Genomic DNA, 13204 nt, shown 5'->3' on the forward strand with positions numbered 1-13204 from the left:
TTTTACTGTTAGGGCTGCGTACATCAAAACATTTGGAGAGCATTGACCTAATTCTTCAAATAAGTCACTGGATCTGAAGCGGGGCAGATAAGTCACTGGATCTGAAGCGGGGCAAATAAGTCATTGGATCTGAAGCGGGGCAGATAAGTCACTGGACCTGAAGCCGGGCAGAGGTGGACATTTGCCTCAAAGAAGAAGCCCAGCCGTGAGCAGAGGGAGCTGAATGTCCTTGATGACAAGAAAGATCTTGAGTCTCTATCTTCCAGCCTCCAGCGAAGACAAAGGGCCTGCCTCCTTAATGAAGGGAATGACCTTGGAGGAGTAGGAGAGGGAGGGAGAGGAAGAGAGGAAGGGAAGAACTCTAACAGCCAACCAGCCAGCCAGGCAAAGCATCAGTGACAAAGTTAGCCAGCGAGTGGGCTTGGGGTCCCTTTGGTCCGAGCATCTCACAAAATGGGAGGAAGCAGAGTTTCCACGGAGATGCTGACAGCAGGGTGAACAAAGTGAAGGGAAGAAATGAGGTCAAAAAGCTGGTTCGGAAAGCAATCTCCTCCACCGGAGATAAGGGCCCTCTACTGGTGCCGTGGGGAAGGGGGAAAGGAAGGAGAAGCAGAAGTAGAGGGTCAGCGTCTGTCCCTATAGGGTGGTGAGTGAGTCCAGGGCTGGGGCACCATCTGTGATTAGAGACGTGTGTAAGACAGACAGACATAACTCAATGTGGAGCATCAGTTTTTATGGTGTAGAAGCATGACTGTATCAGATCCTCATGATATACCCTGGAAATGTTTCCCACCCACCCACCCTGCCAAATTTTATGAGGCAATACTGTAGGGAATGTAGAATTCTGGACCAGGGAGTCAAGAAAACTGTGTTCTTGTTTCAGCTTTTCTGTTATTCAGCTACGTCCTTGTGTAGGCACCTAGCTTCTGAATTCATTTTGTCATCTGCAGAACAAGAGAGCTAATTTACATGATCTCTAGATTCCCTTCCAGCCCTGTGATTATGAATTTCAGGATTCTGAAAGGGGCATATTCTCTGAGGAATTGCCTCTTATGCCTACACATTGAGGGCAGAGAAAAGCTATAGTTTATTAAGGGTGTCTGGTTATTTGCATTATCAATCAATGCTTGACTAGGTGGTTCCCATTCTAGAGTCTTCTTTAATGTCTTTACTCTGAAATTACTTGACTATGTTTCTGCTCCTATGAGCTGCTCACATAATGAAGGCAGCTCATGGCATTAACTCAGAGCTTCTTGGTACGGATTAAAGTGATCTAACTAAGAGAGAAAGTGGGAGAGAGATTGTATTATTAGCTCATAAGAAGCTATGGCTAAAATAATCAGATGCTTCCCAAATACACTGAAATCAAAATAACTACTGACCAAACTGTATAAAATAAGATAAATTCACCACTCCACAATACAGCAGATCAGCACTCTCCTTTTTTCTTGTCTCTTCCATTGTCCCCAGAATCCATATAATCATTTTTAAAGTGTACTAGTATTCAAACAACAAATGAGAAATGAATGGAAATCAAGAGGACACATCTCTGAATTGTCAGATTCCATTAAGTAGAAAATTGGTTGGAGAGCAAGCAGGGAAGAAAGGAGAGCCTGGTCTCCAGAATGGAGGAGACATTGGCTGTTAAGAATATGTCCACTATAAGAAAAGGAACCCTCTTGCACTGTTGGTGGGAATGTAAATTGATATAGCCACTGTGGAGAACAGTATGGAGGTTCCTTAAAAAACTACAAATAGAACTATCATATAACCCAGCAATCCCACTACTGGGCATATACCCTAAGAAAACCATAATTCAAAAAGAGTCATGTACCAAAATGTTCATTGCAGCTCTATTTACAATAGCCCGGAGATGGAAACAACCTAAGTGACCATCATCAAATGAATGGATAAAGAAGATGTGGCACACATATACAATGGAATATTACTCAGCCATAAAAAGAAATGAAATTGAGCTATTTGTAATGAGGTGGATAGACCTAGAGTCTGTCATACAGAGTGAAGTAAGTCAGAAAGAGAAAGACAAATACCGTGTGCTAACACATATATGTGGAATTTAAGAAAAAAAATGTCATGAAGAACCTAGGGGTAAGACAGGAATAAAGACACAGACCTACTAGAGAATGGACTTGAGGATATGGGGAGGGGGAACAGTAAGCTGTGACAAAGCGAGGGAGAGGCATGGACATATATACACTACCAAACGTAAGGTAGATAGCTAGCATAGCACAGGGAGATCAGCTTAGTGCTTTGTGACCGCCTGGAGGGGTGGGATGGGGGGGGGGAGACGCAAGAGGGAAGAGATATGGGTACATATGTATATGTATAACTGATTCACTTTGTTATAAAGCAGAAACTAACACACCATTGTAAAGCAATTATACTCCAATAAAGATGTAAAAATAAATAAATAAAATAAAACTAAAAAAAAAAAAAAAGAATATGTCCACTATAAAGTAGGGGGAGAGATTTGGATGTTTCCATTTCCCCCATGGGACTCTGCCTTCTTCAATCTACAGACCACCCCCACCCCAGGTTGAGACTCACTGGATGATCAGATCTGTTCTCTTGGTCAGTTCATGATGCTATAACAAATTACTATGGACTGGGTGGCTTGAACAACAAACGTTTCTCACAGTTCTGGAGACTGGGAAGTACAAGATGAAGGTGCCAGCAGATCCAGTGTCTGGTGAAAGCCCTCTTCCTGATTCGTAGATGGCCTTTTTCTCCTCGTATCCTCACATGGTGGAGGCCAGAGAGAGAGAAAGCTCTTTTGTCTCTTCTTATAAGGGCACTAATCCCATTCATGGGGGCTCCACCTGCAGGACCTAATTACCTCTTAAAGACTCCACCTCCTAATACCATTACATCGGGGGTTAGGATTTCAACATATGAATTTGGGGGAGACAAAAACATTCAATCCATAATACCTGTCCCACTAAGGGTGTATTCAAGAAATAAGTGTATTCTCATCTTAAATTTAAAAGGAATCTGGGGGGAAAGAAAAGCATATTTGATATCTTGCTTGCTAGCTCAGTTTTTAAAAGAAAAAAAAAATCTAAGTGGAAAACTGCCAGAAATGTTACAAAATGTTTATAAAGATACTCTTTGAGAGTTTCTGTTATTGCAAAAAAACAAATTAAAAAGAAAAAGAAACTTTTATATAGTGTTTTACTCTGCTAGGCAGCAGTGCAAACATAAGGAATCAGCATACCTTACTTCTCTACAAAGTAAGCTGGAATTGAAGAGGAATTAGGTCTATAGATTTCCTCAGAAACCTTAAAAGGAGAGCTAAGAACATACTGTATTTTGCTGGGTTGACAGATTATACCAGTTTACCAATCATTTCAAGTGCAGCCACATTATCAGTCTCCAAAGCAGATTCGTTGATTCCCAGGATGGCAACCTTCCCTCCTAGCAATTTACAGCAGGCTGATATCAGCCTCCTACTCCAAGGCAAGTCTTCTCAGAAGGGCCCAGCAATCAGAGAAACTGTGGTCAGCCACACCCTCACCCCACCCAAAACATCAGGGCCTTTATTTTACCCCAGGATTCAGCAACAGCAAGCATCTGCAAGGCTGGGCTGGTTAGAGGTGCTCTGAGTTCCTGGACTTGCATTGGAATAGTCATCATCCGGTTAAAGGGGATTACATAGTACCAGGGCTCTGTGAACTTTCTGTTAAAACTAGTGAAAGGTGTATACTTTGACTTGAACAAAGCACACTACTGTATGAAGGTATAAAGGGATTATTAAATATGTGTTTATTTATATGGAGAACAAGGATAGTGTCTTTGCAAATATTAAACAGATGCATTTGAATTTTCCCCTTACCCCTATTCCTTGGGACCTATTCCCTAGCCCTGTTCCACCTGTGGATCTGAGCGTCTTCTGACCTATCCTCCAGTTCTTCAGTTACTTGTCTATTCTGATGTTAAAGCACTCCACTGAATTCTTTTTTTTTTTTTTTTGCTGTACACGGGCCTCTCACTGTTGTGGCCTCTCCCGCTGCAGAGCACAGGATCCGGACGCGCAGGCTCAGCGGCCATGGCTCACGGGCACAGCCGCTCCATGGCATGTGGGATCTTCCCGGACCGGAGCACGAACCCGTGTCCCCTGCATCGGCAGGCGGACACTCAACCACTGCGCCACCAGGGAAGCCCCTGAATTCTTAATTTCAATTATAGTATTTTTGAGAGTTCTAGAATTTTTCTTTTTTTTTTCAAATCTGCTGTGTCACTTTGTATAGTTTTACAAAAGTGTAATTTTCCTGCTGGAATGTTCCAGTTTGGCTTTTAGGCCCTTGAACACAGCAAGCATAGCTGTTTTATTGTCTATATCTGATAACTCCCATACCTAAAGCCTCAGTAAGTCTGTTTCCCTTGTCTGTTATTTCTGCTGATTGTGGTTTATGGGTGTCTTATCTCCTTGTGTGCTCTGTCATCTTTGATTGTGGACTGGACATTGTATATGAAAGAATTATTTACAAAAATGATTTGAGATCTATTATCCTCCTCATAAGAGGATTGTTAATTGTATTTTGTTTTATGTTATTTACTTATTTTGCCAGGTGTCTAGGGACACGGGCCATCCAGAATCACCTTCATTTCAGTTCAGGGCTTGAGATTTTGGGGACTAAAATCAGGGCTTCTCAAACTTTAATGTCCACACATACCACCTGTGGATCTTGTTAAAGTGAAAATTCTGATTTAGTAGAATTTGGGCAAGCCTTGAGACTCCACAATTTAAAAAGAAAACCCAGGGCTTCCCTGGTGGCACAGTGGTTGGGAGTCCGCCTGCTGATGTAGGGGACGCGGGTTCGTGCCCCGGTCCGGGAGGATCCCGCATGCCGCGGAGCGGCTGGGCCCATGAGCCATGGCCGCTGAGCCTGCGCGTCTGGAGCCTGTGTTCCACGGCAGGAGGGGCCACGGCAGTGAGAGGCCTTCGTACCGCAAAAAAAAATTTTTTTAATAAAAAAAAAGAAAAAGAAAACCCAGGTGCTGTCAGCGTGATGGTTAATTTTAAGTGTTGACTGGCCACAAGGTACCCAGATTACATAATTTCTGGACGTGCCTATGAGGGTTTTCTGGATGAGATTAGCATTTGAATCCGTGGACTCAGTAAAGTAGATGGCCCTCCCCAGTATGGGTGGTCATCAATCCGTTGAGGGCCTAAATAGAACAAAAGGTGGAGGAAGGAGGAATTCACCGTTTTTTTTCCTGCCTGATTGCTTGAGCTGGGATATTGACCTTTTCCTGCGCTCAGCACTCCTGGTTCTAGGGCCTTCAGACCCAGTCTGGAATCTACAACATTGGCTTCCCTGGTTCAGGCCTTAGGACTTGGACTGAATTACACCACCAACTTTGCTGGGTCTCAAGCTTACAGACAGCAGATTGCAGGACTTCTCAGCCTCCATAATTGCATGAGTCAATTTCATATAATATATCTCTTCCTATATACATATATCCTATTGGTTCTGTTTCTCTGGGGAAGCCGGACTAATCCAGTGCCGATGGTCCATGGGCCACACTTTAAGAAACAGGACTTAGATGATCTGAAGCAGGCTTGCAGTTCTTTTCAATGCTAGTTTTTTCCAGTTCATCCTAATGTGTGTGTTTTCCACTTGATTTATGCTTCCAGTAATTCTAAAAGTTTACCTGTAGATTCTGATGGGTTTTTCTCACAAAAACAATCATGTAGTCTGAAATAATGACAATTTTATTTTTCTTTTTAAATTCTTATACCCTTTATTTGTCTTTCTAGCCTTATTGCACTGGCTAGGACCTCTGGTATCAGAAACAGTGATCATAGCAGGCATTCATGCCTCATGCCCCATCTCAAGAAGACAGCATTCAATAATTCACTGTTGTTCTGGTCACTGTAAGATTTTGTACATACACTTCATTGGATCAAGAAACTTTTCTTCTATTTCTAGTTTGCTAAGAGGTTATTTTTTTAAAATAATAAATGGGTATTTAAGTTTTATCAAATGCTTTTTTGTATATGTCTTTACATTTATACATTGTTGTGGTACTTCTGGTTTTATATTCTGAATTATATTGGTTTATTTTCACATGTTAAACTAACCTTGAATTCCTGGAATAAACCTAACTTGTCATAATATATTATCTTTCTATACAATGCTGGATTTGATTTACCAATATTTTGCTTAGGAATTTTATATCTATGTACATGATCAAGATTGGCCAATCATTTTCCATTTAACATTCTTTTCAGTTTTGATATCATATAAAGCCTGTCTCTACAGAGAAACAGAACCAATAGGAGATGGACATATATATATATATACACATACATGTGGATATATATGGATATAGAGATATATATGTACATATATATCCATCTCCTATTGGTTCTATATATACAGCCTATAGATATATAGATGTATATATATCCATATATGTGTGTGCATATATATCTATATATAGATACATATCTCCTATTGGTTCTATTTCTCTTGATGTCATATTTTCATTAATATTTAGTTCAAAATATTTTCTAATTTTTATGTTGATCTCTTCTTTGACTCACGGACTACTTAGAAATTTATTATCCAATTCCAATATTTAGGGATTTCTCATTATCTTTTTGTTATTTAAGCTTAGTTTCATTGTCACTAGAGAATATACTCTGTATTAATTCAATAATTGACGTTTGTTAAATCTTCCTTTTTGCTCCACCATATGGTCAGTTTTGGTAAATGTCCCATGTACACTTGAATGAGTAATTTGAAGTTACTTGGGACACTCATTGTTCTATACATGTCAGTTAGGTTAAGTTCATTGTGTTGTTTAAACTTTCTGCTTGCTCTGTCATTTACTGAGAGAGGTGTATCGAAATCTCCACCTCAGATAAGCCATGTGAGATGGAAAGTAAGGTCCTGAGCGCTTGATGAACAAGCGAGAGACTGAGAAAAAGAGCTAGTGTCTACTTTTCATTAGAAATGAACAGAAATTTGGGGGAGCTGTGGGAAACCAGAGAAGATGAGAGGGAGATTCCTAAACTTCATGATGTAGAAGAGACAAAAGATTTGTAAAACAAGGGAATATCTAATTCTACTTGAAGAGGTTTTGAGTTTTTATAACTTAAACCCTTCTGTCTTTCCAAATCTTATGCTACCACTAAAACACATGGTGAGAGTAGTTTTGCTTTACTTGGTTTGTTTTGAGGAACTCAAGGAAAGAACAGAGTCCTCCGTTGGCTTGGCACAGTCAGAAGCAGCCCTTGCCTCTGTGTATGTGCCTCCCCAGAACTCTGGGAAATTCTGAGCACCTGCTGAGTGCCAGGCACTGCTAGGTGCATTAAGTGCATCCTCTCCTTGTACTGCAGCATAATCAAGTGTTAGAAATGCAAGCGCAAGACCATCTATGAACTGAACTATGACAGTAGAAGGAGATGTGTGTGAGGGGTGATCACAAAAATGTCACTTGCCCCTTAACTTCCCACAACTGACAGAAGTTTGGGAGAGGACACTGTCTTCTGGAGGGAGTGGGATGAGGGTTCTGTCCATCTTATCCAGAGCTAAAAGGTAAAGTGACCCCAGTTGTCATCTGGATTACATGACCTTGCAGTATTGTTGTTAGGAGATAATGTTGGTAAAGCACTTGGCTCAATAGAGAGTCAACAGTCAATAGTTACCATTCAAGATGTCTCTGTATCTTTTTGTTTCCCAAACTTGGTGATGAGGAACCAGAGAAAAGGGCAGTGTCTTTTTCACTTAAGTGATACCTCCTATCACCATCACGTGCCCAGTGCCGTACTATGGATATAATAGATGCTAAGTAAATATGTTTGTTGTTGCCAGGTTCCCAGAGTTCCCTAAATGTGAATAGTTTCAAGGGCTGTGTTAGTTATCTACTGATGCAGAGCAAATTACCCAAATACAGATGGTCCCCGACTTACCATGTCTCCACTTAGGATTTTTTGACTTTACAATGATTCAAAAGCAATATGCATTCAGTAGAAACCACACTTGGAATTTTGGATTTTGATCTTTTCCCAGGCTAGTGATATGCAGTACAATTACTCTCTTGTGATGCTGGGCAGGGCAGTAAGCCACAGCTCCCAGTCAACCACATGATCACAGGGTAACCCACACTTACAACCACTCTGTACCCAGGTGACCATTCTGTTTTTCACTTTCAGTACAGTATTCCGTAAATTACATGAGATTTTCAGCACTCTTTATAAAATAGGCTTTGTGTTAGATGATTTTGCACAACTGTAGCTAATGTAAGTGTTCTGAGCACCTTTAAGGTAGGCTAGGCTAAGCTATGATGTTTGGTAGGTTAGATGTATTAAACGCATTTTCAACTTACAATATTTTCAATTTACATGGGTTTTTCAGGACATAACTCCATCATAAGTTGAGGAAGATTTGAACACAGATGGCTTAAAACAACAGTTATTATCTGTTAAGGATTTAGGAGCAGCTAAGCCAGGTGGTTGGACTTGGGTCTCTCATGAGTGGCAGTCAAGATGTGAGCTAGGGCTGAAGTACAATCTGAAGCTTGGCTGAGGCTGGAGGTTCCGCATCTAAGGTAGCTCACTCCCGTGGCTGTTGGCAAGAGGCCTCAGTCCCTCCCCACCTTTCCACAGGGTGGCTCATGATGTGGCACCTGGCTTCTCTCAGATCCAAGAGGATGAGACTGAGGCAGAAGAAGCCACAATCTTTTAAAACCCAAGCTTAGAAGTCACATGCCCTCTCTTTCACATTATTCTCTTCATCAAAAGTGAGTCACTAAGTCTAGCCCACACTCAGAAAGAGACCAGTCAGGCCCCACCTTTTTTTGTGTGTGTGTGGTATGCGGGCCTCTCACTGTTGTGGCCTCTCCCGTTGCGGAGCACAGGCTCCGGACGCGCAGGCTCAGCGGCCATGGTTCACGGGCCCAGCCACTCCGTGGCATGTGGGATCTTCCCAGACCGGGGCACGAACCCGTGTCTCCTGCATCGGCAGGCGGACTCTCAACCACTGCGCCACCAGGGAAGCCCCGGGCCCCACCTTTTGAAGGAAGTGCCAAATCACTTGTGGACATATTTAAAACCACCACAGTATGACATCGTGTTTTGCAGATGGTGATGTGCTCAACACGTTTTTATTAAACAGATCCCAGGAACCTCCTTAGATTGTGACATAAAACCTTTGGAAATTCTCTTAGAATTTTTATCTCTGCCCCAAGAGATCAAACAACATTCAGGGCCCTTCTAGCTCGAAGATGTAATGTGTGGCCCCCTGAACAACATTCAAGCCACTATTCCTCACAGAGATAATGCTTTTGGGCTGAATTCTCCCCATCACCTACCTGCTTGGTTCTAGGGAAAAATTCTCTCTGTGGGACCCCTCTGTGTGCAGAGGTATGTTCCCTGACAACTGGTCGCCTGACTGACTGGAGACATCAACAGAGCGTGTCCTGTACAGCCAGGGAGTGATGCAAACCCAGAGAAGAGACACGATGCTTTCATAGCTCAGGGAAGGATGGGAATGGGCGTGCTGCAGCTGCTGAGTCAACAACAGTTACATGTACACATTATTCTTCTAACAATTAGACTTAATCTTGAAACATTTTTTTCCCCTGCTTTGTTCCAAGAGGGATGTAAGGCTGCTTGATTTCTGTAAGTGATCCTTCCAGCTTGTCAAAAAATCCATTTCCTATTTTTAAGCATTAAAAAGGTAAGACATGGGCTTCCCTGGTGGCGCAGTGGTTGAGTGTCCGCCTGCCGATGCAGGGTCACGGGTTCGTGCCCCGGTCCGGGAAGATCCCACATGCCGCGGAGCAGCTGGGCCCGTGAGCCATGGCTGCTGAGCCTGCGCGTCTGGAGCCTGTGCTCCGCAATGGGAGAGGCCACAACAGTGAAAGGCCCGCGTACCGCAAAAAAAAAAAAAAAAAAAGTAAGACATTTTTGTTATTTTCTCTCTCATAGTAAAACTTTCTTAGGTTACCCCACATTCTACTTTTTATCAAATATTTAAGAAAAACAATTTGGAGAAATGCTTGTATTTTGCAATATATGTTATAAATTGATAGAATTTCCCACTGCATTGTAAAAATACTGTTGCTGCTATTGCAGCTACTGGCTCTGGAGGATTTACCATGCAGTATTTTAAGAACTTTGTGTGTCATTCAAACCTTGAAAAAACTTAGGAGTTAGGCACTACTATTTTTCCCATTTTGCAGATGAGATTTGAAGCTTAGAGAGGTTAAGCAACTTGCTCACAGTTGCGCAGCTGTTCACTGGCAAAAAGTGAAGGTCTGAACTGGGCAGCTTTTCCCCAGAGCCTATGCTCTTCATAGCCACGTTGCAGTTACAAAGGGCAAGATCAAATACAGTGACTGAAGCCAATCAAGACTTGGCTATAGCTCTCCTTACATTTGCTGCCTACACTTTGATACAGTTTTTTCTTGTAGGGAGAGACAAGGAAGAAAAAGAGAATGGATAAATGTCATTTCCCCCCCAAACAAAATGACATCTGAGAAGTTTCTATAGCTACTAGCTGGTAAAAGTAGTAGAAATGTCAAATAATACTAACAAGGTATATGACATGTTCTGGGTCTGGTTTCAGGCAGACATTTCCTCTCCTTATCCAGTCATGGGAAGAGAAAAGAGCAACTCCTCCAAATCACATGTCTTGCTGCAAACAGATTTCTCAGATAACCTCTCTTTAAAACTAAACAACACCCAACATATTTCAGAGGGTAGAGTATCTGTAATGGAAATAAATAATCCACTCTCCTTAGTCTCAATTCTTACTGCACATCAGAATAACCTGAAAAGATTATTTTTTAACCCAAAGCCCATGTATCACCAAGAGGTTCTGATGAATTGGTATGGGGTGGGACCCAGGCAGAGGGAGTTTTTGAAAGCTCTCCGGGTGAGTCTAAGTGCAGCCAGCACTGAGAATCACAGCAACCCAATGATGCTAACAGGCTTCCTTCCCACTTGTTGGCTCTGTCACTGACCAGCCACGTAACCCTGATGAAGTTATGTTCCTCAGCCTAAGCTTCCTTACCTCTAAAATGGGGATAACAAGAGGACTAATCCAATGTGGATTAATCGAAACAACACATGACACATCTAGAACAGGGTCTAGGATACAAAAACACTTTAATATTAGCTATTGTGATGGTGATGGTGCCATTGATCTTTTTTGCCAGAGGTTGGGACTTCAACACGTTTCTCTATCCCAGAAAGCAGGGATCGTAACTTCAACCCAAGTAGGATGTCATAATCTTTACCAGGAGCTCCCTTAACATGAATAAACCTCTAGAACCAAATCTAATTTGTAGCCCATTGTGAAGTAACATTTAGGTCCCTAGAGGGGATGGACAATCTCATAGCTGTAGTTCACAACATAAAGGAATTCACTCACCTGGGATTGAAGTGAATTTTCTCGGGAACTTCCCTGGGGTCTGTGACCACTTTCTGGTTGTCTCTATAATTAATGGGATCATCAGGGATCCTAAATTTGGCCATCTGAATTTCAGAGTCACTCAGCTCAGCATGGGAGATTCTTGCATAACCCAATCTGTGGCAGAAACAAATGGTTTGTAAAGATATTATTATCATACAGAAATCTGATGAGATCTAGTATTATAGATAACACCTTCATTATTAAGCCAATTTCCCATTTCTAACTCTACTCTGTATATCACTAGAATTAACTTGATATATTACTCTAAATATTTATCAAAATATTGCTTTTATGATATAAATGAATAAGGAATATGCACATAGGTTTAATTAACTAAACATACTTGGCAAACGTACTCTACTTTATTACACTAATGAATACTCTGTCTGTACAATTGCCTCTCACACATTTGTTTTGCGTCAATAGCAGGAATACTTCAGAATGACAGGAGCATAGGCCTAAATTCTTTCTTACCTTAAAAAATCCAAATACCTCGTGCACATTTTCATTCACATTGGAACATCTAAAATAAAAGATTTTTAATGCCTGAAAAATTGCACAATTTTCATGTCTGAAAAAATTGTACATCTTGTTTTTGCTTACATCTTTTGGTTCTCCAGGAAATTCAAAGCATTTTGTAGATGTTATCTATCTGGATAGTTATCGAGAAGCTCACATGGAAAAATGGGAGAATGATGAGCAGCCAAGAATTCATTTTATTTTATTTATACTTTGCCTCTTAAAAAATGTCAGCTTCAGTCATTCACTTATTTAAAAAACAAATACATAGCCAGTCCCTATTACATGCAGGCATTGTTCAGGTCCTGGGGATAAACAGTGAACAAAACGAAGGTCTTGCCCTCATAGAGCTTTCATCCTAGTTGGGGAGAACAAATTAAATATGTATATATGTATGGTGACCAGTACCCAAGTACTATGGGGGAACAAGCAGAGTACAGAGGACAGGGCATGCTAGGTGGCAGAGGCTGTTATTTTATAGTGGATGGTCAGAGCATAACTCTCTGACAAAGTGACATTTGAGCAAAAAGTTGAATGAAGTGAGAGAGCAAACCATACAGGTATTGGAGGAAGGGCGTTCTAGGGAACAGGAACAGCAAATGCAAAGGTCCTGGGGTAGAATGCGCTTGGCTTTTCTGAGAACCAACTCCACAATGACTGGAGTGGAGTGCATAGGGGAAACCTGAGTTTGCACGGGGGTGGGGGCAGCAGATGATGCAAAGCCTTCCTGACAGACTTGAGATTTTCTTCTGAGAATGAAATGGTAATCCAAGGAGTTTTGTGCAGAGATGCAGTGGCTACTGTGTAGAGAACAGACTCCAGGGAAAGGGTCAAAGCAGAGAGAACAGTTAGGAGGCCACTGCAACAATTTAGGTAAAAGATGATGGGGGCTTGGGCCACAGTGGCAGTAGGAGGAACACTTAAAACCTGTAACTCCATACAAAATAGAGACAGAAACCCAGAGCTGGAACCAGCGGAGGCAGCAAATCTGCCCACCACAGCAGGTAAGAGAAGAGCTATGATGGCATCAGATGTGGGTCTGAGTTGTCTGACAGGTTAATGCATTTGTCTAAGCTCAGGTCCCAAATCTGTGCAGTTCCCTGTAATTCTATGTCACTGCCTCTAGTAAATCTAGGTTATTTATTTCCCAAATCTCTAAGATCAAACTTCTAACCCATTTCATAGACACAGCCTTCAAAAAGTCCTTGACGATAAGGAACCTGACAATCCAAATC

General features: G+C 41.6%; 1 protein-coding gene across 1 annotated transcript in view; it reads right to left on the reverse strand.

Moving 5' to 3' along the window:
- CWH43 (cell wall biogenesis 43 C-terminal homolog) overlaps positions 1-13204 on the reverse strand; it is a 72047-nt gene that overhangs the window by 14044 nt on the left and 44799 nt on the right. Inside the window, 2 exon segments of the mRNA XM_049708909.1 lie at positions 11409-11623; positions 11925-11996. Coding sequence (XP_049564866.1) covers positions 11409-11623; positions 11925-11996 — 287 coding nt within the window.

This window comes from Orcinus orca, chromosome 4 (assembly GCF_937001465.1).
Source record: "Orcinus orca chromosome 4, mOrcOrc1.1, whole genome shotgun sequence".
Taxonomy (NCBI): Eukaryota; Metazoa; Chordata; class Mammalia; order Artiodactyla; family Delphinidae; genus Orcinus; species Orcinus orca.